Here is a 24,889-nt window from a genome sequence, read left to right on the forward strand (position 1 = left end):
TTTTGAAAAGGTTGCTACCACTTTGTTCAAATCGCATAAATAAATAAATTTCCAATGTCTAAGACATAGGCCTAGTTTACAGTTTACACCGCACACGTATACAATCACAAATAATCCTAGATCATAAATGTAATCCGTAATCCCTCCCCTCTGTAATCGATTATGGATTGCAATCCATTTTGCACATCTCTGTCAATATATATATAAGGAATAAAAAACGAAAATATTTAAATTTCATAGTATTATATTTAGGTAAAATATAATATGTCATGAATAATCGTAAAGTTTTAACACAATAATAAGTAATTTTCGGACTATTCAAAAATAGAACATGTATAACAGTGTACTAGTCATATACAATACTAGTAAAATAATATTAAATTACTTCAAAAAGTTTGCTTTTATAAAAATAGTATCAGATTCCATCGTCATACAGAATATGAGTAGTAGGTCTAGGTTTTCTTGAGTATCGCAAGCCAATTTTATCCACTACTTTTTCTGTAACTTCAAGAACCTATTAACAACAATACAGTTATGAATAAAATGTGTAGTTAAAAGTTAAAACATGAACTTATACAATTTAGATCCCGATAGTTAAAAAAAAAGTCATTCAAAAAATGTATAAATACAACATCTAGTTAAGTATTCGTATAACAAATATTCATTGAAATTTGTAAAAAAAATTAGACCTCCCTATTTCACGTGATTCACGGATTCATTTATATAGATGTTTTACACCATAATGAAAAATGTTGTCACAGCAAAAATGTGTTATTTCTGTGTGTAATACAAAGTTTGCAGAATATATGAAAAATTGTAAACCGTAGATTAATTAATTATGATTAATTTATCTAATTATAAAGAGATATTTTTTAATTTATCATTTTAAAGTTTTTATGATATTGAACATAAAAATTTTAACTTCTATGTTTTCTTTTTACTTTTAAAATTATATCTACTTTAACATAAGCTATACTTTATCGGAATTTTATTGAAATAAACTTATCAATTGTTATATTCTGTCATTATACTTTTCACTGACAAAAACTGATTTTACTGTAATAGCTTCTAAAATTATTTTTAAAATGTTTACAGGCACTCAGTGGTCCAAAATAAAAAAATTTAAGTTGGAAAATATAATCTTTTTTTTTTTTAGGTTGTCACAATACTACTCTGAAAATCAAAATATTGATTTGAAAACTTACTTACAAGTTGATGACGTCAGAAGAATTGAACATAATTTGGTAGCCAATTTTCAAATCTTTTGTAGGACATACCATTAGTATTTAACACGAATCGTATATTTAACAGCTTAAATTGTGCTAGTTTTATTACTTTTTTGATTATATTCTACTTTTTTTTTTTCAGACCACTCTGGCCGCAACTTTATAGACAATTTACTATAGAGTATAGTTTACGATGGTTCAATGATTGATGAAGAAATAAAACTAAATTATTTTCAACAACAATTATTTGGTATTTTGAAGGAAAAATATATACCTACATATATTATATATTATACTCGTATTTATATAAAAATTCAATTATTTAAATATGTGTGTATTCTTGCCCAACAAATTTTTGTATTTATTCTGTTTTTATGTCCAAAATTATGACATACCCAGATTGTAAGTATATGATAGTTGATGCTCGACCGCGAAGTATAGCAGCATGATGTGGGTTGTGAGGTGTCACTAAAACTATGTCATGGGTATGAATACGTTAAAACTTTCGTGGATTGATATATCAACCGAGTGAGTTGCCCTGAAGATGGACTCTGCAAAGAGTCTGAAACGTCGGCACAAAACATTCGACGTGGATATATCCGAAACTCACTCAGTTGATATGTCATAGGTGTACAGTATTTTTTTTTTATAAAAAAATTGTAATTCAAATACTATTCATTTATATGAACATGTTTGGTTGAGCCTCTACCTTTATATGCTTGTGTATTTTAGTTTCCAACGCCTGCCTCAGAATAGCAGAGCTTGTGCAAGGTTAGGGTGGATAACAAGTACCATGTAGCAGCGCACTAAAATACTGGGGCGCGATGGTGGGAGACACTGAAAATGGTGGTGCAGGGCGCTATTTGACTATAGGGTTAGGGCACACCTGGTGGACCAGTACGGGCTTGTAAATATGTTTGGGCCGTTTGTGGTATAGGTTTTTTGACCTCTCTCTCTCTTACGTTTAACATCCGTAATTCCTGGCAATTAGGGCTTAGACGGATTAGATTTGGCATTCTTGGGCTTATAGCTGAGAAACAAACCGCCAATGGCCGAGATTCGATTCGGCAACCGTGCGTCGATACACTGACGCCTTATCTCACTCCGCCACGCGCCTGCACTATAGGTATAAGTTCTTTGACCAAATACATTTAAATACAAACTATAATTACTTCATCAAGTTGTTCTTTAGTAAGTGCAGCAGACATGCAAAAACGTATTCTGCTTTGTAACAAAGGTGTAGCTGGAAATCCTACACCAACCGTGGCTATATTGTACTTGTTAAACTCTCGAATTGTAGCTCTAAACATAGGAAAACATTTTAAGTTGAATAAAACAATTTACAGTGCTGAATAAAGTATATTGCTAAACAAAATGTGACTAATTTCTCACCCCACTTTAGATATCATATACACAAGCATAGGAACAACAGGTGAATCATCATTACCATAGACAATACAACCCATAGCTTTTAACTTCTTCCTGAAATATTGAACATTACTTGCTAGGTGATTAATTCGTCTTTGTCCTTCATCACACTGCCGTCTTCCCATTATTACTGACATAGAGCTTATTATTATTTGAGCGACTGGAGGTGACATAGACATAGCATAACATGAAGCATGACTATTCTTCCTTAGATAATCTATTAAATCCTGAAATTTAAACAAAAAACTTTAAGTTGCTTAGTTAAATAATTTTAATTATAAATATAATAATCTCTTATTCTTTACCTTAATTAATTTACAATGGATGTAGATATTGCACATGTTATTTTAACTGTATTCTAGATGTGTAACTCTAGGTGTGCAACTCTATATGCCTTAGAGGTACATAACTACTATAATGGGGAATAGTAGGGTTAGAATAGGGGATTTTAGGGACACTAGAAATGTCTTACTTGAATATTCTTTGAAAATGTAGAAGGTTGTATTGGCCACATTTTACTACCGAGAATTTCTACATTCATTGTTAATGATTTAAGTAATGATCCTCACACTAATGAGGTATTATGATACATATCTTTGTATAATAATTTTTTCTTAAATTACTAAATAATATAAATTAATTAAATTAAAACTTACATTAAGATACATTTAAAGAAATGTCCACACCCCCCTCTAGAAATATTTTTCAGAGCTCAAAAAAAAAAACAACAACACTGATAAGAAATGAAAAGAGAGTCTACGCAAGGTTTATTTAACATACAAAAATAGCGATTCATAATAATTAAACTTTGGATGAATAAACCAGTATTACATAATTAGTAGGTTTAAAAAACATGAGTTTATTTATACAAACTTTATTTCCAGCAATATACCCTCCAGCAGAACCAAACGATTTAGTATATGTTCCCATCAGAATGTCTACATCTTTTGGACAACACTTGTAGTAATCCAAAACACCGCCTCCATTTGGTCCTAAAGCTCCTATACTGTGAGCTTCATCAACATATAAATATACCTATAAATACCATTTATTAAATTATCATTGATTTATATAATATTCCTTTTGTTAAATATTACTTTGTATTTTTTTTTTATAGCAATAATTTCAGGAAGTTTTACTATAGATCCTTCCATACTGAAAATACCCTCAGTTATGATAAATATTTTTTCCCAAGGTTTTTTTGTTTTTGGATGACCAGTTACAATATTTTTGCGGATCAGTTCTTCTAAATTTTCCACGTCTAATAATAAAAGAAAAATATTTTCTAAAATTAATTTAATTTATGTCATTATAAAAACAATAAAATACATTTTTTATTCTAAAAATCTTCACCGTTTTAGAGTATTTAATTTGTTATATTATAAAATTGGTTTACCATTATGTTTATAGACCATAGATATAGCTCCTGATAATCGAATTCCTAAGATAACTGATGCATGATTATACTCATCGCTTAAGACTAAACATTGTGGTGTAATAATGGCTGGTAAATTGAGAGCATTAGTAGCAAATCCCATTCCAAATACTATGGCATCATCAACCCCTAAGAATTCAGCTGTAAGTTTTTCTAATTCAAGGTGTAAAGGGTTGGTGCCTAGTTCTTGACGAGAACTACCAATTGTCCAGCCATATCTTTTTATTGCTCTAACTGTGTCATCAAAGCATAATCCAGTATTTTGAGCAAAACCTAAATAGTTATATGAACCTAAATTCAAAAATTTAGATGTTGTATCTAAGACCCTGCAAAAATATAACATATAATAAGGTAATCATTTAAAAAAAAAAATGTATTCTTACTCAAATGACCAGTTATTATCATGAGTAACTCTGTCACGAATTTCTATTAATCCACCTGGTAGACCACATACTACACGATTAAAACAATCTTTCACTCGCCGAAACACATACCTTAGAAATATACTTTCAAACTTGTTGTACAATGGAGGATAACCCTAAGCAAAAAAAAAATGAGGCTGTAAGTATTTATCTGGAAAAAACCCTGAGCAAGACTTGTGGTTATATATATTTTCCATATATGGTATAATAAATATTTAAAAAAACCTTCACAATAAAAATAAAATATTTTTCAGTAGTAGTGTATAAGTGTAATTTACTACAGACTAAGCTCAACCTGATGACATTTTTGAATACTGATGAATGATGATGATAGCATTACTACTGAAAGATACATATATTATATACACTACTATACTGAAGTGAATTCTTTTTTTGGGAAGAATATTTTTTAATATTTTATTATTTTATTACTTTATTACTTAACTTTAAATATTATATACCAATAAGAAATAAAATAAAAAATATTTCTTACATCTCGATTTTTCTCTGTTGCTACTTTGGGAGTAAATATTAAATGATTCACCAAGCCAATAATTATCAAAAAATAGAATCCCAAAGTGGCCATTATTGTGGTATAAAATGGCATTCTTTCGTATGATTCTTCAGTATTGCACTGTGCATAAATGAATTTAGGTCTCTATGAAAAAAAATTAACTAAACATTATACTAGTTATTTTTTTAAATAAATAGTAAACAAAAGATGAAAAAATTGTTTTACTAAATTAAGTTACCTTTTGTTGAAATTCGTGTATTTCTGATTCATTTTTAGAAAAGCTATTGATCACTGTATTCATTGTTTACCTCTGAAAATTGTAAATAAGTTAAAATAAATATAACTTTTTCTATGTACCCTTAAGTATTTAATTGTTACAATTGGTTGAAAAATTGAGTAACTAATTACAATTAGCATTGTTAATAACACAAAATATTGTTTATGCTGATTACTGTTTAGTAAGTTTAAAAAGAAATAAAAATTTTAATTTAACATAAAAAAATTTAATAATATGATTGTTAATCCTTATCCCTTATCAATATCTACTAACCTATCGTACGCTGTACTGTTCGTTATAAAATTCAAATTAAAATACAGCCCTCCAAGAAATTTTAAATGCGAAATTTTATTTCTGTTATATTGTTTTTTTTATTTCATCCAGTCAACAAAATAATTTTGAAACAATATGACAAATTGTTTAAAAATTTATTAACAGTTTTATTTTGTTATAGGAACCTCGCTACTGTGATTCAGTAGTATTGATTAACTTTTCTCATTTTTGTTTTTATATGAAAATAGTTTTTGTAAACAAATTTGTTTAAACTATTATAAAATATTGGAAAATAATAACAGCTTAAAGCCGGTACTATAAACCAGAGAAGAGATGATTAGGAATTAAAAACTTTTTTTAGAATGGGAACATAGGACGATGGAAATTGCAAGGGTCTATTTATGCCCAATTGTAACACAGTCGCGAGGCCACTTAATATTATAAATATAATTATTATATTAGTGGGAATCACGGACAATATAGCAACGTGCTGTTACGATTGGCATGGTTTAAATTTACTGTGACGAAATAAAACAGGCATAATCGTTAGATTACGAACTTTTGGGCGGCACTCTGTTCCAAAAGATAACATGGTGAACATACCGGCACAAAATCATAGATCTTTTACTATTAGACGGAGGTCGGAGCATGCGTGACGCGTGTAGTTCCAGCGAGCCGTCGGTACCTGATGACGTCATGAGGTGATCTGTTCATGCGCATTTGTGTTCCCAGTTAAAGAAATATGGCGCACGGTTAAAAAATGATTGTATGATATTATGTCGCGACTCGCGGCTCGTGACTGATAATTACATTTTCAATGCCAGTAACATCAAATTTTGAGTCGATAGCTATTCATCGGTCATTAAAAATTTAACTTTATATTTTACTTTTGTATACGTATATTTTATTTAAATGGATAAAAGAAGGTGTTTGGTTTATAATGCAGTATTTAATTAGTGACATTGGAAGAAAATTCCACTCTTGAGTACTTTTTTAATGAAGTCATATTATAAATTTATTGTATGTTTTACATATCTTTACACACATATTTAATATTTGTATTAAGCCCGTTCATTGAGTATGTTATTCCGAAACATTTATTATCTATGTCTTCCCTGCATGACACGATTTAAGATAATATTATCTTAAATCGTGCTGCATGACGGAATTACAATTTATAACATAGATAACATCCCCAGACATGGAAGATGTTATAACGAGAAATTACACGTGATATTTTTTTTTCCAAGTTTGGGGAAGAAAATATAATATCCTGCGGCCTGCGCAAGCATCTAGTATTATCTACTATCTAGCGAGTAGCGGTTATGGTCGTTTTATTTATATAGTCATGGTACTGATTATCGATTCTCAAGTTAAAAGTTATCAAATTACTATCAGCTGTTGCCTGTTATGGAGTTAAATTATTTTTTATTTTTATCAAATATCACACGTTTTCTTGGATGTTCAGTTATTTGGATTTTGAGAAAAACGGATGTTTGACTAGGTACACTGTCTACACTATACAATCATAGACTGCAAAATTTCCTATTAGTTTTTAGTATACTTTTTTAATACGTAAATTTACAATGGAAGATCAGAAACTTCTGGATTTGGACACTAACATATTGGAACCCGCACCAAAACTAATTTCATCAGACCCAGATGATGACTTATTATCGGAAGATATAAAACCAAATTTTCAAGATGATAATTCCGATCTCATACTTATGCCTGAAAAAGTTGTCGGCGTTGAAAAATTGTCCTCCCTTGAAAATATGTTGGTAATTGAACAAGAACCTAAAGAGAATATTGATACTGAAGTTGACATAAAAGTTGATCCTAAAGACGATCATAATATAATGTCAGAAACTGAAACATTGCTTAGTCCTAAACCATATTCTTATACGTTAGACGATATTCCTAGTGCTGAAATTCCAAAGATGGAAGAGAAAGATTATGTAGAACCAGTAGAAATTACTAAAGAAGAACCTAAAATAATTGATGTTCCTAAAACTGAATTTATTCCAAAAAAAGAAATAGAAGTTAAAATGGATACTGTCCTTCAAGATGATTCTACTGTGGTAGTAAAAACGGATTCAGCTGACAAGGGAGATGTATGCGATATAAAAATTGGACCTGAAGAACTGTTTAGCAGAATTGGTCTAGGTGAGGATTAACTTATATAACTGTTTAAAAGTTTTAATTATTTTATGAGTTTTCAATTATAATAAATAATAATTTTATAATCTGCCGTACTAATAAATTATGAAAGGTTGACTAACGGCAGAATAATTTTAAGTACATTTGTGCCTTAATACGCAAGAAAAGATTAATATTGTTGATACAAAGATAAAAAAATGATAGCGACATAAAATTGATGCTATTCATATAGTGCTATTTTTCTTATGGTAATTTTACAGCTATTAATGTTAATTTTTTCATTGAACATTTTATTTTTGTATTCCCTAAAGGTGTTTTGTTTAAAGTTTATTCCCTTTTTATAAAATAATTCGCTTTTGGGTACATTGAGTTTTTTAATTTATAATTTTATGAAATTTAAAAGTCCGGTTATGATGTATTAGGAGCCTAGGAGAATAAAAAAAAAATTAAATTTGCACTATAGTTTGTTGTACTTATAATATAGGGTTGATTAATGATTCATAGTTTTTTATGGCATCTCGGCTATACCACAGGCTGTCTTGATATTTTCATAAGTATTGAGTATTTAATTTGTATTAATGAACATCATTATGATGATATTTTTAGTAATATCTATGACACGATGGATCATTAATTCTATAGAGGCCCCCAGTTTTTTTGGGGCAGTGGAGTCTCTGGGACCGACCATTTAACACAATAAGTGGGATTTGCTAAGAATAAATAATTGTAAAACTGTGTGAAATATATATAATGTATTTAGGGTGCCCTTTTAGATATTTAGAATCCAAAGGCTGTTATTATTTAGGAAAAATATTTTTACATCTACGAAAACAGAAAAAGTAACTCAATTTGCTTTACTTTATATTTATTATGAGGATTAGTTATATTAATAGCTAATGCATTATGATATTAAATAGTTAGTGTATGATAATTGGTAAATAGCTAAATCTTAGCTTGTTTAATGGACTTTAATTTTTTAATAAGTAAAAGTTTGTTTTTTCTTGTACTTTAACATAATATATTGTATAAATTAAAACTGTCCAGTAAAAAAAAAAAATTCATCATAATAATTTTAGATACTACTCAACTTAAATTTTTACTAAATTTACTTATATAATATATCAATTTTTATTACAAAATTTGATGAATCTATTGACATAAAGCTAATTCTAAAAAATAGATATATGTTGTATAGAGCAGGTCAAGTCCAATATTAATAATTAATTTACTCTTGCCACTAAATAATAAAACTTAGTTTAAAATATTTACTTACTAGCTTCAGTAGTTTGTACTGTGTAATGTGTATTTATGATTTATATATGAAAATTTAATAACTTTTTTTTTAATACTATCCATTAACACATCTTTTTAAACTGTTTAACTCGCACACAATAAAGCACTTGACTACTAATATGCATTATGTATTGCGTATTAATAATAAAGCATACACAATTTTTTCCTCTATAATTATTTTGTTGAATAATATTATGGCTGTTTAAAATTGACACCAAGAGCCCTTTTTATGAATAATAATATAGTGTTTCATTAACATTTTTTTTTAACAATGAATATGCATAATATGTTTAGAAACTAAATATTCAAGATACAAACCACACTATAATGTGTTATTTTAAGAAGATTCCTTTAAAAGTATTAGATAATTATGTTATTATGTTACTTACTAATTTATATAATTATATTAATTTACAAAGAATTGTATAGATACTTACTTTCTATAACTTATGTTATGACATGAAACTGCACACTGAAATAGTTTTATGATTTATTTTGTTATTCAATGTTATGTAGATTCAAATCAGTATTTTATTGTTTTTTTTACGAGGCCATATCATCATTTCACAATTAGTTTAGTTTTTTATTATTACAATTTTTACCAAACAAGGTTATGTGAATTTTTCTCATTTAATGTTGTGGTGCATGAAAACAAAAAATGTAGACCTATTCACCTATGTAGAAATTATAAAATTGGAGAGGCAACTGAAAAATAAAGCACTAAACAGCAAGATCAGAACTTTACATCAGTTATAGCGAAATATCTAAAAAAAAAATTGTATTTCTTTAAAACTGAGCAGTTTTACTGTAACAGTAAGTCTATGTTATATAATTAAATATCAAGACTTTATTTTCACATTTACGATTATCAGTAAAGCTATTAGAAACCATTATTCAAATTTTTTAGATTTAGTTTTGATCTTTAAATCTGTATAGATGACGGATGTACTAGTACACTAAAACTTTTAGAAGACCTAATAAATACCTAATACCTAATAATGGTTTTAAAAAAAATATATTATTCTGTTAATGACAGTAGACAACAATAATTTTAATTTGCTGCTTCCAGCTCCTCTTCACAGTGGCGTATACAGAAGTTTGTATTTGGGGGGGGGGGAGTAATGCTTTCATTGAAAACACATTTTTTTTTGTATGCTTTATTTTTAAAAACACCTAAGTTTTTCCAAAAATATCGATTAGTTATAAGTTATAACTAATATTGAATAATTCATTTTTAAGTTATTTTTGTTAAAAGTATATATGGGCGAGGGATATTTCCTTTGGGTCAGCAATTAACTGATCTAATAACAATTTTTAAATGACTAAATAGGAAATTCACTAAATGTGCACTTATAATTTATACCCTAAACTAAATCAGAAATTTAATCATTTTCACATTAGTTAACACTGTATAACACAGGGGGATTCTTAAAGAATAAAGCCCCCTGCACCCGGGCCCCATTTTATAATTGCGTTAATAAATTGTATGGTGATTAGTGGTTTTCAACTATCTGTTTTTATTTTTTTCTTATTGAAAGGAGTTAGGAGATCCAAAGAATAGATTGTTTAACAGAATTACACTTACATATGTAGGGAAATTTGACAATCTGACGCGCAACAAAAATTTTTTTTTTTTTCTATTTATTAATGTCATATAAACCATTATATGGTTGTTTAATTGTTACAATACTTGCTCTATGTATAATATATATATATATATATATATATATATATATATATATATATGTATATTATATTATCGTACATGATACAATTGAAGAGATTTTATTTCATTTCTGAAAAATGTGAAATTCTACGCCTATTTATATCTTGTAAGTATGACCTTACGCGCGCCTTAGTAGAATATTATCGGTCTTGTAATGATATCTATATCATTAATACTAAATGGGCAACAATCGCCATTCGTTGCGCCGTTGATTTGTGGAGAGTAGACGTTAGTTCATGTTTTGTAACTAACAAGAAATAACCAACAATATTTCGAACGTTGTTTTTTTTTATATTTACCGTTTTTAGTCAAATTATAAGTCGTATTATAATATTATTGTGACTTCAGTAGTGGCTTGGCATATCGATTTATCAAACTATTATTTAAAATGAATGCGGACACAGAATCTGAACAATCTAAAGGCAATCGACTCACTGTCATCGATTTTTTTAACGTTGTTATTCATCCTAGTGAGTGATGCTTATTAATTCTACCTGCATTTTTTTTATGTATTTACTACAGTGTTTATCTTCCTTGTAATAACTTCTTACCCGTTTTTTTACATTTAAAATACAACAAAACTATTCGTTAGGCAATCTTAGAATTTACAACTAGTAAATTATAATAATCTGATACTATATTATAGATAACCTGTATATAAAATTACATAATTAGGCCGGCCTGTTTGACATTGATTAAAAAATTAGTGTTTTAATCTCGCATGAAAAGAAAAACCATTTACCAACTACCTTTTATAACTTACAACTGTCAACTATTAATACTCACTATTTGTTATTATTGTAATATGTATATCAAATAATCTCTATCGCCAGAAGTTAACTTTATTTTTATAAATAATAATAGCAATGATTTCATTATTTTCAGATAAATGGTTCAACCCGGAGAAGTTACCACCTCAAGGTATGTTGTATGTAAATTTTTATTATTTTGATCGTTTAACTGTTTACATAGATATTTCTTTGTACAGTTAACAGTGAATGCATTTTTAAGGAACTAATTATAATCAACACAGTATGTTCACATGCACACTATATATATATATTCATTGATTCATACATTTATAATATAATATTTATGTTGATAAGTAATAACCGATTTTTAAAACTTGATAATTAATGTGTAAATGTGAAAAACTAATAATTATAAATTTCCATTTATTAAACAATTAATAGTTCGTTGATATTACAATAATTTGTAGTCAACCCTAAATGAATAACTCGACAAAATTAAAAAAATTGTGATAAATTGAATGATAAATTACAACCTTGACTTTCAATAACTTTGATGTTTGGACTACTTAAATAGTTTATTTAGCTAACAAAAAATGTTCGCTATTATTATTAAATAAAAAACGGGGTGATCGAGATTTCAATTTACAAATTTTTTTTTAGTTAATTAATTATTTAAAATAAATTATTGATTGAATTATCAGTATTAGTTTTTTGTTTTCAAGTTGAAAATATTATTTTCAGGAGTATTATTTAAGGGTGGGTAACTAAATGAAACAAAATATCAAATAGCACTGCTATTTGATATTTATGTAGAACAATAATGTAATGAAAAATTATAACTGATTTTAAATTTCCAAATAAATACTCTTCGAGTTATTTGCATTCTAAGACGAGAAGTTGACATGTAGTCGAGTAGTGCGCGGCTACACACGGATAAAAATAACATTACAGTCGATCACACAAATCGCTAATATCTTAAGTTAATATAAAGAGTATTTTTTATGTAGTAAGTCTTTTATATAGATAAAAAATCGAATAATACTTTTGAACGCAAAAAATGGAAAATTAACCTCTATCCTTACTAAATCGAGAAAATTACTATAAAAATGTTTCAACTTAAAACTTCGATACACTATAACTTTTTGAAAAAAAGTCTAATGTGTTCAAAACTTGTTTAATATTCTTTTGATTTAATACTACTATATGCATTAAAAAATGAAGAAAATATTAAACCTTAATGGGTGGTAATTTGTTCTTTCTTTCGATTTGTTGACAGTTTTAGGACTTAAGATCGGGAAATTAGACTAAATGAATTCGATTACAGTTATTATTGTACTAACAGAGTTATCCGGCGTTGCGTAGCCCGGATATTTATTTATCCCAAAAAGTTGATTATTTGGTAGTTTTTGATTATTTTTATATGGCATCCCCTTTCCCACTACCCCCTCTTCTAGAGGGCAAGTCTTCGGGACCTATACCATCTTGGGTAGCTTAGCTACCCAAGAAAGCTTAGTACTCAGTGAATAAAACTTAATTTAGTGAGTAAAATAATTTTTTATTTATTGCCCGTTTAAATTAGTGAAGAGAATCTTAAAGTCCAGATTTTCACATAAAACTATATTTAAGGAACTTAAAAATCTTTTAAATACTAAATATCATTAAATATAAAACAGTGTACCAAAGTAAAATGTTTTATTGAAAATTAAAAAAAAAAAGCTTAACTTTGAAAATGAATTGCTTTCGGATTTCAACAAATCCGAAATCCAAAAGCAATTTATCTTTTTGGTGTTGTTTTATTTTTTATAACAAACATTTTACTTGAAATTTGAATGAATATTTATAATATTTTCAAATGGCTGAAATTGCTTTTTTGTGAAAATCCGTATTTTTGAATTCCCATCACTAGTGTAAGTCCGTCGAGCCGATAAGGCGTGATAAAACCCATAAACGCGTTTTTTTAATGATAAAATCTAAAAAATATTAGTCTGGCGCGGTTGGATAACGTCGTACAGCGTACTTAGTGTGATCACTACGTGGACCGAGTCAGATTCTTTCTTGCCAAACTGCCGTACATCTTGTTAATCAGTAGTTTAATAAAATATTCCATAAGGATTAAAAAGATAAAATGAAATTACCGTTAGTAATTAATATGTATCCAGTAGTCGGATGGATAATGCATATTGTATAATATTAGGAGTACGTCATTGGTATTTTTTTGCTCTTAAAAAATTGGGTTCCATTACTTCACCAATACGGTTGTAGGCTGTGTGATGCGTACGCCTAAATGTTCTCATTCATGTATGATTAGTGTGGGTTAGGTTAGAATAAAACATAGTAATGCATTTAAGGACAATGACGTGAAATAAAATATCCAGATTTCTTTTCTATTTTTAGTCATAAACAATATATTATTTATATTAGTTGAATTATAATTATTATGCGCGTGTTAGAAATAATTGTAATATAATGAATATAATTATAATCGACCGTTGGTAATAAACAAGGGACGGATGGTAGTCAAAAGCACTGGTGTGCTGCGTTGTGCGTGTTGCGGAACGACAGCCTTCGGACGGGCTCTTAGACAAAACAATATTATACTATGTCGTTGGCATAGAAGCAGCTGCTGTATGTTATAATATATAGTTAGTCTACTACAGACTGCTGGTTCTAATTACACCTTGGGATTTTGGGATGTCAGCTGGTTCTTTGGTTTTTTTTCTTTGTTTTTATTGCACCGCGATCCCTGACCCTGCGGCGATGTGTCCTAACAACAGGCTTCCGCCAACGCCACCATCGGCTTCGCCTAAATATTGATCGTGTTTACCGCCAATAATAATGTTATCGTCACGCGGAGCGCGTGTGTATACGCCGAGTTTATAATGTTGCGACGCAATAAGGGCCCTGTGCGCCGCTACGCATTACCATTTGTCCCTCACGAGCGCAGTAGTAGTGATCATATCGTAGCATTCGTAGCCCATCAGTACTCAGTAGTAGAAACGCGTCAGTATCCTATGCTTCCGCCAGCGCCGTTGCCGTCCTTGATCTGTTCCATTGTCTCGTTGGGGGTGTTGGCTCGCGAGGGATAACCGTCGGCCGTTTGCAGTGCAGTGTTGTCGTGTGTTGCTCGTTGTAGGTGTGCGCATTATTCGTTTGCTCGGAAACCGTGGTGTGCGCTGTGCGCTATTTGCTGAGTTCAGCTGAACAGTATAATTAGAAATAAACGTGCGCTTGAGCCAGTGTGTCGACCGTAAAAATAGATCGGTAGACAAAAAATATATACCCATTAAAAAAAAAATACATTACCGCAGTGCGCCCATAGTCCGTCGAATATGTGTCATCGATAGTTGCAGTTGTAGTGATAGTTTTGCACAGTTTTTTTTTTTTAAACAATTTTTCGAGTTGGAATCGTAAATCGTCAGTATACAATTGTCTGTCGCCATGGGAGTGAAAAAAGAACAACGTAAGTAGATTTGCACAAGTTTTTTATTTGGCGAGGCTGCCGCGGAAACGGGTTTTTTTAATTACCGTTTTGGCGGGCAAGGGGAAGTATTCCACCCAAAAATAATAACATGGCGATGGAAAAATCAAACGAAAAATTGTTCCGCTAGGGGGACTGCGTCGGAAGACCGTTTAGCTTAGCAAGGTAAAAAACGAGGTTTATTTTAAGCGGCAAGATGTTCGACCAGTCGTTAAATGCGTTGCAGTAGTATCGCTTTCTGTAACCTTGTACGGTAAATTCGTTAAAACACGACAATGACGGAAGGTACACAATTACAACCTTATTACTTTTCCATTGTGCAAAAGCTATTGTTTGTACTTTGTTTACTACTAAAATACCATAACGCGATAATATGAGTAGATGTATTATAATTTATATATAGAGTAATAATTGACGTATTATTACATTCAAAATTAAATCGCATTTACCTGTAAATTTATAACGTAATACATCCTGTATGTATCGATTACCTCGCATTATTCTTAACTTAAATGTTTTGCATTATTGCTGAAGCTGTCCTCGGCCGTCATTGTTTAGCATTTATTTTTCATTATTTTGTTTACAATTTTAGGTAACCTAGTAAATAAGATGGGAGTTAACTGCGTATTTTCATTATTCGTTGACATGTATAATTTTTAAATGTATTATTATTTCATTGTAAATATCGTATGCAGTTGGTAAAACACAACCGAGATTATATTTTGTTCTAAACGAGATGTATTACTGTCAACATAAAAAAAAAATTAAGACAGATAAAACGAATGATATAATGTTATACAATAATTTGTTTATTTAATGAATCATGAATGTCTAGTTTGAACGATACTACTATTAAAACTGTAATGTGTGCCTTCTACGTCTTTAAGACTAAATTTCATTTAAATACTTAATTGAAATAAGTTATGATTTAAGAATCCTGTACATAATGAGCTGAATTAATAATTTCTCAAATCAATTTTATTTAGGACGTACAGTTTTTTCTTTACTATCTAAAGATACTATCTATAAAAATGTAATATTTTGAAATAAAATAAAATAGACAGCTGAAAATTGATTTAATTGAGATGTTAGTTTTCCTTGCAATTTTAAAGTTATTTTATCTTTAAAATAATATACACAACACTTAAAAGCAATTTTACAATTACAATTGAAAATTAACATCTCAATTAGTCATTTTTCAATTTTTTATTTTTCTTGATTACATAAAGTAATAAAAAGAAGAGGAGTGGCCGAGTGGATAAGGCCGCAGTGTGTCAGCGCTCACTGTCGCCGGTTCGACACTCGGTCACAGGCGCTCCGTTTGCTGGGCGAGCAATCGTCCGGTAAAAAGGAACCGCCATCCCCCTCTTCGGCGACGGATTGACAACCCGTCCCGGAAGCGAATTCGTCAAGAAACCATCTCATGGTGGCAGCGTTGGGCCTTCATGGCCCGTTAAGTTACATGATGATGATGACATAAAGTAATATGTTATACACCATAAAATAAAATAATTTTAATGTTATATAAATATTTTAAGAATTATAATAATGGTTAAAACGATTCATAACAAATCTTTTTTATTACTTAGTTATTATTATAATTAAGCAGTAGCAAAACTAATAATGTTTCTGTAAATAAAAAAAAAATTTTTTGGTGTATGTTGTTTTCAGCACATACTTATAATATGCATATCGAATATAAACAATTATGTATGTGAACTTTGAACTAGCTGCAGATGTTTATAATAACTAATAATAAGGTAGCTCTAGAGTCTAGTTTATTATTCAAATTTAACGACCACCTCTTTGTACCCGAAATATTGTTTCTTTGCGATCAATTTTAGTATTGTTGATATTTAAATTTAAAATTCAAAACTGATCGCGGTCTCTTTATAGGACTCAAAATTGTTTATGTACATAACAATTACGTTTTATCATCAATGCATATTATAATATGTTGCGCAATTATAAATTTTACTTTGTTAGCTTTAATTTTGGTTTTTATTTTATTATTTATTATTTATTATGTTGAAATTCCTACACTACGCTTATCAATATTGCATTTAATAATTTTGTTTGAGTCATGTGTTTGTTTAAAGTTCAATGTGTTAGACGCCTATTGACCTATTAGATATTTAAAGTAGTATAACTCGACGTATACAAATATTTAAGATTGCAAATCTAACAGTTTAGATTCCGAGTAGTTAAAAATGCGTAGTTAATAGCTTCTATAGTGTAATGTATACACATAACACATAGTGTCGATGCTGTTTCATATGGTTTTTAAACACTTGTCAGCATAAGTTATCACATAGATAGCGTTCATAGTACCACGGGGAATGGCTGAAATTCACTAATTTAGGCCCATCACTACTGTGGTTAATCTAGTTTAACCACAGAATAGATTAAAACAGAAGGGACAGTTCCAATCGAAACCAATACGTGGCGGCAATCTTCTCGTAGGTTGTATTTAAAAAATATATATATCTATACACAACTAAAATTACCTAAGCCTGAATTAGCTAGGTTATATTTAAAATTCAAACATTTTTTACAGACAAAATTGTTCCTTCAACTATACCATATTTATTGTAAAAATAGAATGTTTAAATTTTAATTATTAAATTATTTAACACATTTATTTAAATATAAATGTAATTTGTTAGCTTTAATTTTGGTTTCATTTATATTGTATTATGTTGAAATGCCTTCACAACGCTTATCAATATTACATTAAATGATTTTATTTGATGAATAATTTTTTATAACGGGTTGGTAATAGTAACAACTTTTGAGTTAATTTTTTTTTAAACGTGTTCCCGTTAATTAATTTGACAATCGAACTTTTATAAATCTGTATCTTTAAATGCTTCGTATGTTCTTATTCACAACAAAACGCAAGAACAAAATAAAACATTTTTATCGCATATAGAAAATCAGTGCTCCGTTCTATTTTGCTACAAATAAACAATAAATCATTTTGTTTCATTTTAAATAAATATTTTAAAAATGTAATTTGTTCTTCATGTATTACCTGCATATGAACACATGAAACTATTACTATGATTAATGAGCAACGGTATTCGGTAATAAATTATAATAATTTTATTGTTTTTTTAAGTAATCAACTTACCGTCTTCGACATGTTTTTATCTTCTCACGTTCATAATAATATGTATTTTAATATAACGTATAAAACTCAAAACACAAGGATTTTTTAGTGAATGTTAATATAGACAATTACAATGTGTATCAACCAAAGTACGGAAATCGTTTGATTTAACTTGTAATTTTTCTAAAATTAAATGTTAATCTTTACAAATTTTGATTGTTTAGTTTGACGTTAAAAATTTGTCGAGTTGTTTATACTTATTTCAATTAAACAATACCGACATTCGTTAAAGTATTCTTATACAATATTATTTAGTATTCTAAATATTGACATATTTTTTCGTTTAACACTTCTTTTAAATAAAAATGTTATGCAATAATTCTTATTGACTCTTTTTCGCGTTCATTAGCAAACTAATAAACAAATAACAAATAAATCATACTAGTGAATGAATTTAAAAATAATCATAAATTTGACTGCGTTATTGCAATTCAACGAGAAATCATTTTGTTCACATTAATCATTAAAGGACGGGAGGACATAAACACCTGTCTATGAAGACCGTTATTGATTTCATAAATTGGTTTCTTTTCATAATTTATCGAATTCAACTTAAATACCCTTCTGGGTTATCTAAAATGTACAGGGTTACCACGGTGTAATCAGGGACAGGCGGGATTACAGGAACAATAATAATTTTTAATTTCTGTTAACATAGACAGAATTTCAAAGTCACAGTTTTCATGAAGAAATTATATTATTGTATGTCAGTTCATTACTCTTGTATAAGAATATTCTTATTGCCATATTTGTATGTTACAGAAAAATAGGATTTCATATTCAAGTTGATGCCTTTTTCTATTTATCGACTTTATTATTTGATTTTTATAAATTATATATTTATAACATATTATTTAAACAAAATTTAAATTTAACAGGTTTTACTTTTTATAGAATTTAAGTAATAAATAATAATGAATAATCAAAAACTAAAAAATTAAACTATTAAGACACATGATGAACGAAGTACAGATTGTTAGTAGAATATAGTAATATTTTACACGACTCATTCCAGACGTTTGACCCTGTCATCTATTTTTAATGCCACTTTTTATTTATGAGCGCAAGCTTGAGTTTTTCTATCTTCGTTATAAACTTGAAACATTTAAGTATTTCTGAATAGTTGTGGACGTGTAAAAAGTTACGAGCAGACAGTTTTAATCCTTATGAGCTGTAGCCTGTAATAGAACTTAGTGTCCAAATTTTGACAATTAGGATAAGAGAGTAATCCTAAATAATAACTGTTAATTGCCAACTTTAAATTTTCTAATCAAATTCTTTACTAGTGTCTATGCGTAATATTTTATATAATCAATAAATCATATCCTACAAAATTGAAAAAATTTGTAAAAGTATAAACACTTTGATCGCGACGTCACCATCATCGCATACTAAACAACTAACGTAAAATAAAGATTTAATTTATTGGGTAGGTAACCTAACCTAATATTATATTTTAAATCATCTTCACATTAACTTTAGTGAAAACACAGATAGGCCGGATAGTAGAAACATTAATTATCAATGGTAGTAGTATAATATATATATAATATATATATATATATATATATATTTCTAAATTCGTCGGACTTCAGTCGTAGATTATTATTCATATTAAAATTTCAACTAAAAAAGTAAGGCATTGTTTTTTTTAATTTGCAGTTAAAAATCTTAGTCCAATGGTGGACTATCATTGACCGCAGTATCGCTTTACGCTATTGTATTTTATTATATTCTAAAGAATAAATAGTTACAATAAGAATACAATTTCAACAATAGTCAATATTTTACAAAATAATATCTCTCCTTTATTTAATAGACGACGGGTTTTCTCGGTTTCGATCGTTTGAAATATGTTGTTTTAAAATATACATATTAATAACGACTTATAATTTAACTATTGGTACTTATTACTATTTGTTATCTGTCAAAATTATATGTAGGAGAGAGTAGAGAGGGTCAAGCCGGCCCCCGATTTAACCCTATTCTCTCTCCTATGACAGCACCTGTAAGTTTTTTTCTTATTATTTTATTCTTTCTGAAAACAACGTTATAAGTTGGAACGTAAATGTTTGGAGGAGTTTACAGTATACTGTATACATGATTTTCTGTCATTATCATTTATCAACTGCCAACATCAGGTTTTGATTTTTGTCGGTTTGGCTTATCCACTTATACCGAAACCAACAGTATTTTGATGAGCGATGGTGATGTTTGCTATTTGCGAGTGTTCGTGTGTATGTTTGAACACGTGTTGGTGGACAACACATCGGCCGCGTGCGATCCATATTCCGTTGTTGTTAATCAATATTCATACGTGTACCAAGTTAGTAGTTACACTTCAACAATACTAACACCGACAATAAAAACATAAGAGCATAACGGCCGTTTTTTTTTTGTGTCGTATCAGCCTAGTCCCGACGTTGCCGCCGCCCGAACGCACATGTGGAAGTGCCACAGCGATGGTGGGACAGAACAGCTGTGGTGGTGTGGGGGCGGAGAGGGGGGTTAGCTCTGCTACGTGGAATTCGTTGGCCGTCGTTTTGTCTTGTGGCGTACGGTGGATCCTATATCGTCGTCGCTGTTCGCCCGGCCAAGTCTCTAGACCGTCTTAGTGTCGTCGTTGTACGGTGTTCAAGTAGCGCGTCGACTGTTCTATTTCGTTGCTGTCGACTGTTGTTTTTACTGTCCACCATCGTGTTTGTTTCTCTGCTTGAAAATGGCGCCCAAAAAGTACAGTAGATCCAACAACGGTTACGCGGCGCCTGCCGTGGTGTTGCCCGAGAGGGGACCAGGTTTGTTTTGAAGTTTTATAACCCATAAACCGGGATGTAAACGTGATGTCCGTTTAGGGTGTTTAAAATAAATATATCAATTTGCCCCTTGGGACGTTAAAAATCAACCCGTCACCCGTGGTCAGATCATTAAATTTGAGTAAACAAATGATTTTTTAAATGTGTTATATCGTCGAATTAGCTAAATATGTTATAATGTATAAGATCTATGGTTTGTATTTCAAGAAGTCGTCACTGTAACGTATAAAACGTTATAAATTATTCGTGTCCAGTTTTATTTTTTGTTCTGGGTTGGCTTGTATTCCGTCGGCCACGACCGGTTACATACGAACAGCATTGAATATTGTACCGTTAGGTGATCAGTCTCGACCGTTTTCCGTTACCCCGGTTTCGGTTTTTAATATCAATCTGGTTGGTTACAAAGATGAACAGCTGTAACGTGGCGGTCTTCTAGCTCTCTAACTTTCTTTGTCAGTCTCAATACCTCACTAGATGTTGTTTGTTTGTACCACGGAAAATGGATGAATATTTTATAAACAATCAGAATGAATCGGTTTACTTGACATTCGATACTTGCTTTATGATTAATTGCCAATTTATTAGGTATGCTGAAACCTTTATCTTTAATCAGAGTATAACCCTAAACTTGTGGCTCAAGTTCACCCCCCATCATGAGGAAACGATCTTAGCATTTACAAGTTTCTTTTATCTGTTCTGGGCAATTCTGAGACTATTATTTTTATAGCGCACGAGTATAACGTAGTCAAAGCTTAAACAAACCTTTTCTCACCATCATTTTCTACATAACGCTAACACGGATCACGGGTAACCTGAACCCTCTCGGCTTACAAGTTAGGGTGTCCAAGTATAAAATAGAAAAATATGCACGTCAACGTGTATTGCAGTATATTTATTTTACTACATCTTCGTAGTAAAAAACATTTTGTTTACTTAATTTGAAGTTAATTTTATATGTCGACTCCGTTTCTATCTGTGTGTTATTTGCCATGTGTTATCTTTTATATAGCTTGTGTGTTAGCTATCCTCATAAAACCTAATATAAACATTGCTCTGTTATAACCGTAGACTAATTTGTGTGTATTAAGTCTATGAGTATTAAATTTAACGCTAGTTATTTTCTGATTTGCGTTAATATTAGGAAACCCCCGCGGTACTGTAAATCACATCGCCAGTCATTCAACTATTGACTTTACTTGCTGTAACGAGTCAATGGCCTCAAACACCTCTGGATTGTGGCATCCACTCTTTGCGAAAATCCTAGACATGATGTTGGGGAACCCACTTATCCACTTACCCATCTTTACCAGATATTTTATAAACTATTTAGTACCATTACGTTTTGTTGAAAAGTATGAACATTATTTTAGTTTATCGTTTTCGAAATGTCGACGAGCACCATTAATTTTGCTATATAATTACATATTTTAAATTGCCACCTGGCATAATAATTATATACATAATATTAAACCGGATTGTAAAAATGCACGATCGGTATTTACTACTCTTATTAACGTTCACTTCGAAAATAACTTATTAATTATTTATAATTGTGCGAAATATGTAGATTGTATTTTTGTTCGAAAAACACTTGAAAAACAATCAAACATTTTTTATTGTTATCTTTTTACCGCTGTTCTTAAATACCTACTTGACGTATACCAACTCTCTTCCAATGTTTTATATAAATAAAATATAATAGGTTAAAAAAAAAGTTTTTTCTTTAAAGTTGTGCGAAGTTTTAGTCGATTTTTAAAAAATATCGTAATTTTATTAAACAGCCATTCTAGAATCCATTCTAATAAATCGGCAATTTACAGACTATCGGTCCTAAACTTTTATTTCGTTAACTACTCAATCAGTGTTTTGACTTTTGGCTGGGGTCTATCAAGAATTTGCGTCATGTTACGTTTATTATCCTATTCTAATGTTTTTCACGTACAACCAAGCCATTGCTGAGTTTTAATTAAATTTCTTACTTTTCGTTCAATTTAACTCAAAAGAAACCAATAATGCTCCCGGTCCAAACCCGACAGTGTATGAGACCATCTTTTTCGCCAGCGTTCCACAGTATTCGCGCGATCTTAACTTCTAAACTACCTAATGGCGAACGGCGCAAAAGTTTTACAGATTCGTTCGTTATAGTGTAAAAAGTACTTTCGATTAAATAAAAAAAGGTATCTGGTAAAATAGATTTTTTCCTAATACAATTGTGGTTTTATGGTTCCCGTGTGATAGTTAGTTTTAAAACCTAACATGACTAATACTATTCTTGTTTGTTTTTTTTTTTCAGTCGAAGCGTTGGTTTACTGGAGAAATCCTGTATCGTCTGGCGCTGTGTTTGCAACTATACTAACTGTATTGCTGTCATTCTCATACATGTCTTTGTTCAGTGTTGTCGCATATATTGGTCTGGGTGTACAGATTGGAAGCCTTTTAGTACGTCTTTACTACACTGTAATGCAGACAGTTAATAAGGCTTCTCCAGTAAACAATCCACTCCAGTAAGTTTAATGATTTTAATCAATAAAGTTACAATTTTTGTGATAATTTAAATTAATTATAATTTGTTAACTAAATAAACTAGATTTGTCTCGGACTTAGACGTCAGGTTGCCGGAGGAAAAAGCTGAAGAATTGAGCAAGTTAATCATTGTACACCTCAATGCAGTGCTAGTTGAACTCCGTCGCTTATTGATTGTTGAAGATTTGGTAGACTCCGCCAAGTTATTTGGCATCCTATGGGTAATGACTTATGTAGGAGCATGGTTCAACGGTCTCACCTTAATAATTATTGGTAAGATGGCAAATTTGATTTTGTACCTAAAAAATTTAATGTATTTATCATTTTCCCTACCGTTTTAGGATTCCTCGCCTTGTTTACATTGCCAAAGGTGTATGAAAGCAACAAGACTCAAATTGATCAAAACATCGATTTGGTTAGAAGCAAAATTGCTGATCTGACTAACAAGTGAGATAACTTATTATGTTATTTTACTGCTTTACACCCTGCTTATTATAATAAAATTATGTTTTGTAGAGTGAGAGCTGCTATTCCAATTGGCAAAAAAGAGACGGAAGCAAAGAAGAAGGAATAAACACCTATATTGGTTTACGGAACCATCATAATTTGTTGTGGTCGACAATTTCTATTATAGGCCAACATGAATTATTCTTATTTTTTTTTTTTTTTATAAATACATAAAAACATGTCCCAGTAAATTTAATATACAACATTTCTACTATTTTATCAAAAAGTACACATGACGATCCCGTTAGGTTAATTTATTTATTTTCTAACTTATTATAGGGAGGAACGCGTGTAGAATGTTTTTTGTGTCAATATTATTTCACTATACATAATAATATTATATTCATGTAAAGGTTTGTGAGTTATTATATGATATATACCGTGTATAGTCTGGTTTAGCTTCCGGTAAAATGTTATTTTGTCTTCTCCATTTTACACATTTTTACCTTCATCAGCTAATAGCGAAGCAAGCTAGCTTAATGTATCAACGCTAATTGTTTGTGTATACTTATATTTACTCTGTTGTAGGCTTTTAAGTTTTTTCGATTATATACATTTTGTTCTAGTTTTCTATATTATTCTACATACATTTAAGTAGGGTTAAAATGTATTTTATACAATACAGTTTTATTGAGTTTAGCTATTTATATACAATATATAAATATTTTACAAGTATGTAAATCTAAATTTTAAGGCTCATTTAAAGTTTAACCTTACTAGCAAATCAGGATTTATATAAAATAATATAAATATATATATATATATATATATTCTTTTGAATCAAAATCATGTATTCAGTAATTTACTTTTATTACGCTATATAGAAATTATATAAGATTACATTTAAATAAAGATATCTGTATGTTTATTAAACAATATTATACATTTTA

The 24,889-nt window shown here is 29.8% G+C and overlaps 2 protein-coding genes across 9 annotated transcripts; one reads left to right on the forward strand and one right to left on the reverse strand.

Annotated features, from left to right (window-relative positions):
• Window positions 1–256: 256 nt before the first annotated feature.
• On the reverse strand, window positions 257–9,484 carry LOC126835698 (serine palmitoyltransferase 2). Of its 8 annotated transcripts, XR_007685241.1 has the most exons (11): window positions 9,009–9,158; window positions 5,264–5,335; window positions 5,005–5,169; window positions 4,473–4,627; window positions 4,051–4,415; window positions 3,752–3,915; window positions 3,528–3,689; window positions 2,619–2,881; window positions 2,399–2,528; window positions 1,622–1,700; window positions 257–514 (listed from the first exon to the last, which is right to left on the reverse strand). XR_007685241.1 is itself a non-coding variant. In XM_050568452.1 (10 exons), exons 2-10 carry the CDS (start codon window positions 5,324–5,326, stop codon window positions 416–418), a joined length of 1,566 nt encoding a protein of 521 aa, XP_050424409.1. In that variant the 5' UTR covers window positions 5,327–5,335; window positions 9,466–9,484; the 3' UTR covers window positions 257–415. The 8 variants fall into 8 exon arrangements, 7 of the variants coding, with proteins under 7 accessions (XP_050424409.1, XP_050424407.1, XP_050424404.1 ...); XM_050568452.1 differs by lacking the exons at window positions 1,622–1,700; window positions 9,009–9,158 and adding an exon at window positions 9,466–9,484; XM_050568450.1 differs by lacking the exon at window positions 1,622–1,700 and having other exon boundaries at window positions 9,013–9,158.
• Window positions 6,931–24,194, forward strand: LOC126835700 (reticulon-1-B-like). The gene is made up of 6 exons (XM_050568454.1): window positions 6,931–7,741; window positions 11,640–11,675; window positions 23,263–23,473; window positions 23,557–23,765; window positions 23,834–23,939; window positions 24,009–24,194. Exons 1-6 carry the CDS (start codon window positions 7,162–7,164, stop codon window positions 24,064–24,066), a joined length of 1,200 nt encoding a protein of 399 aa, XP_050424411.1. The 5' UTR covers window positions 6,931–7,161; the 3' UTR covers window positions 24,067–24,194.
• Window positions 24,195–24,889: the final 695 nt, after the last annotated feature.

This window comes from Adelges cooleyi, unplaced genomic scaffold, assembly GCF_023614345.1.
Source record: "Adelges cooleyi isolate 19-005CV unplaced genomic scaffold, UGA_ACOO_1.1 ACOO_flye_CR_arks_rails_tigmint_CR_PRNA_23, whole genome shotgun sequence".
Taxonomy (NCBI): Eukaryota; Metazoa; Arthropoda; class Insecta; order Hemiptera; family Adelgidae; genus Adelges; species Adelges cooleyi.

Excerpts from the sequence above, each read along its gene's own strand:
- LOC126835700 (XM_050568454.1), top strand. The coding sequence starts at position 7,162 with ATGGAAGATCAGAAACTTCTGGATTTGGACACTAACATATTGGAACCC. Across the intron at positions 11,676-23,262 it reads GGAGAAGTTACCACCTCAAG|TCGAAGCGTTGGTTTACTGG; the intron begins GTATGTTGTATG and ends TTTTTTTTTCAG. Across the intron at positions 23,766-23,833 it reads TCTCACCTTAATAATTATTG|GATTCCTCGCCTTGTTTACA; the intron begins GTAAGATGGCAA and ends CTACCGTTTTAG.
- LOC126835698 (XM_050568452.1), bottom strand. The coding sequence starts at position 5,326 with ATGAATACAGTGATCAATAGCTTTTCTAAAAATGAATCAGAAATACAC. Across the intron at positions 2,882-3,527 it reads GGTATATTGCTGGAAATAAA|GATTTAATAGATTATCTAAG; the intron begins GTTTGTATAAAT and ends TTTAAATTTCAG. Across the intron at positions 515-2,398 it reads CTAAAGAACAACTTGATGAA|GTTCTTGAAGTTACAGAAAA; the intron begins GTAATTATAGTT and ends TGTTGTTAATAG.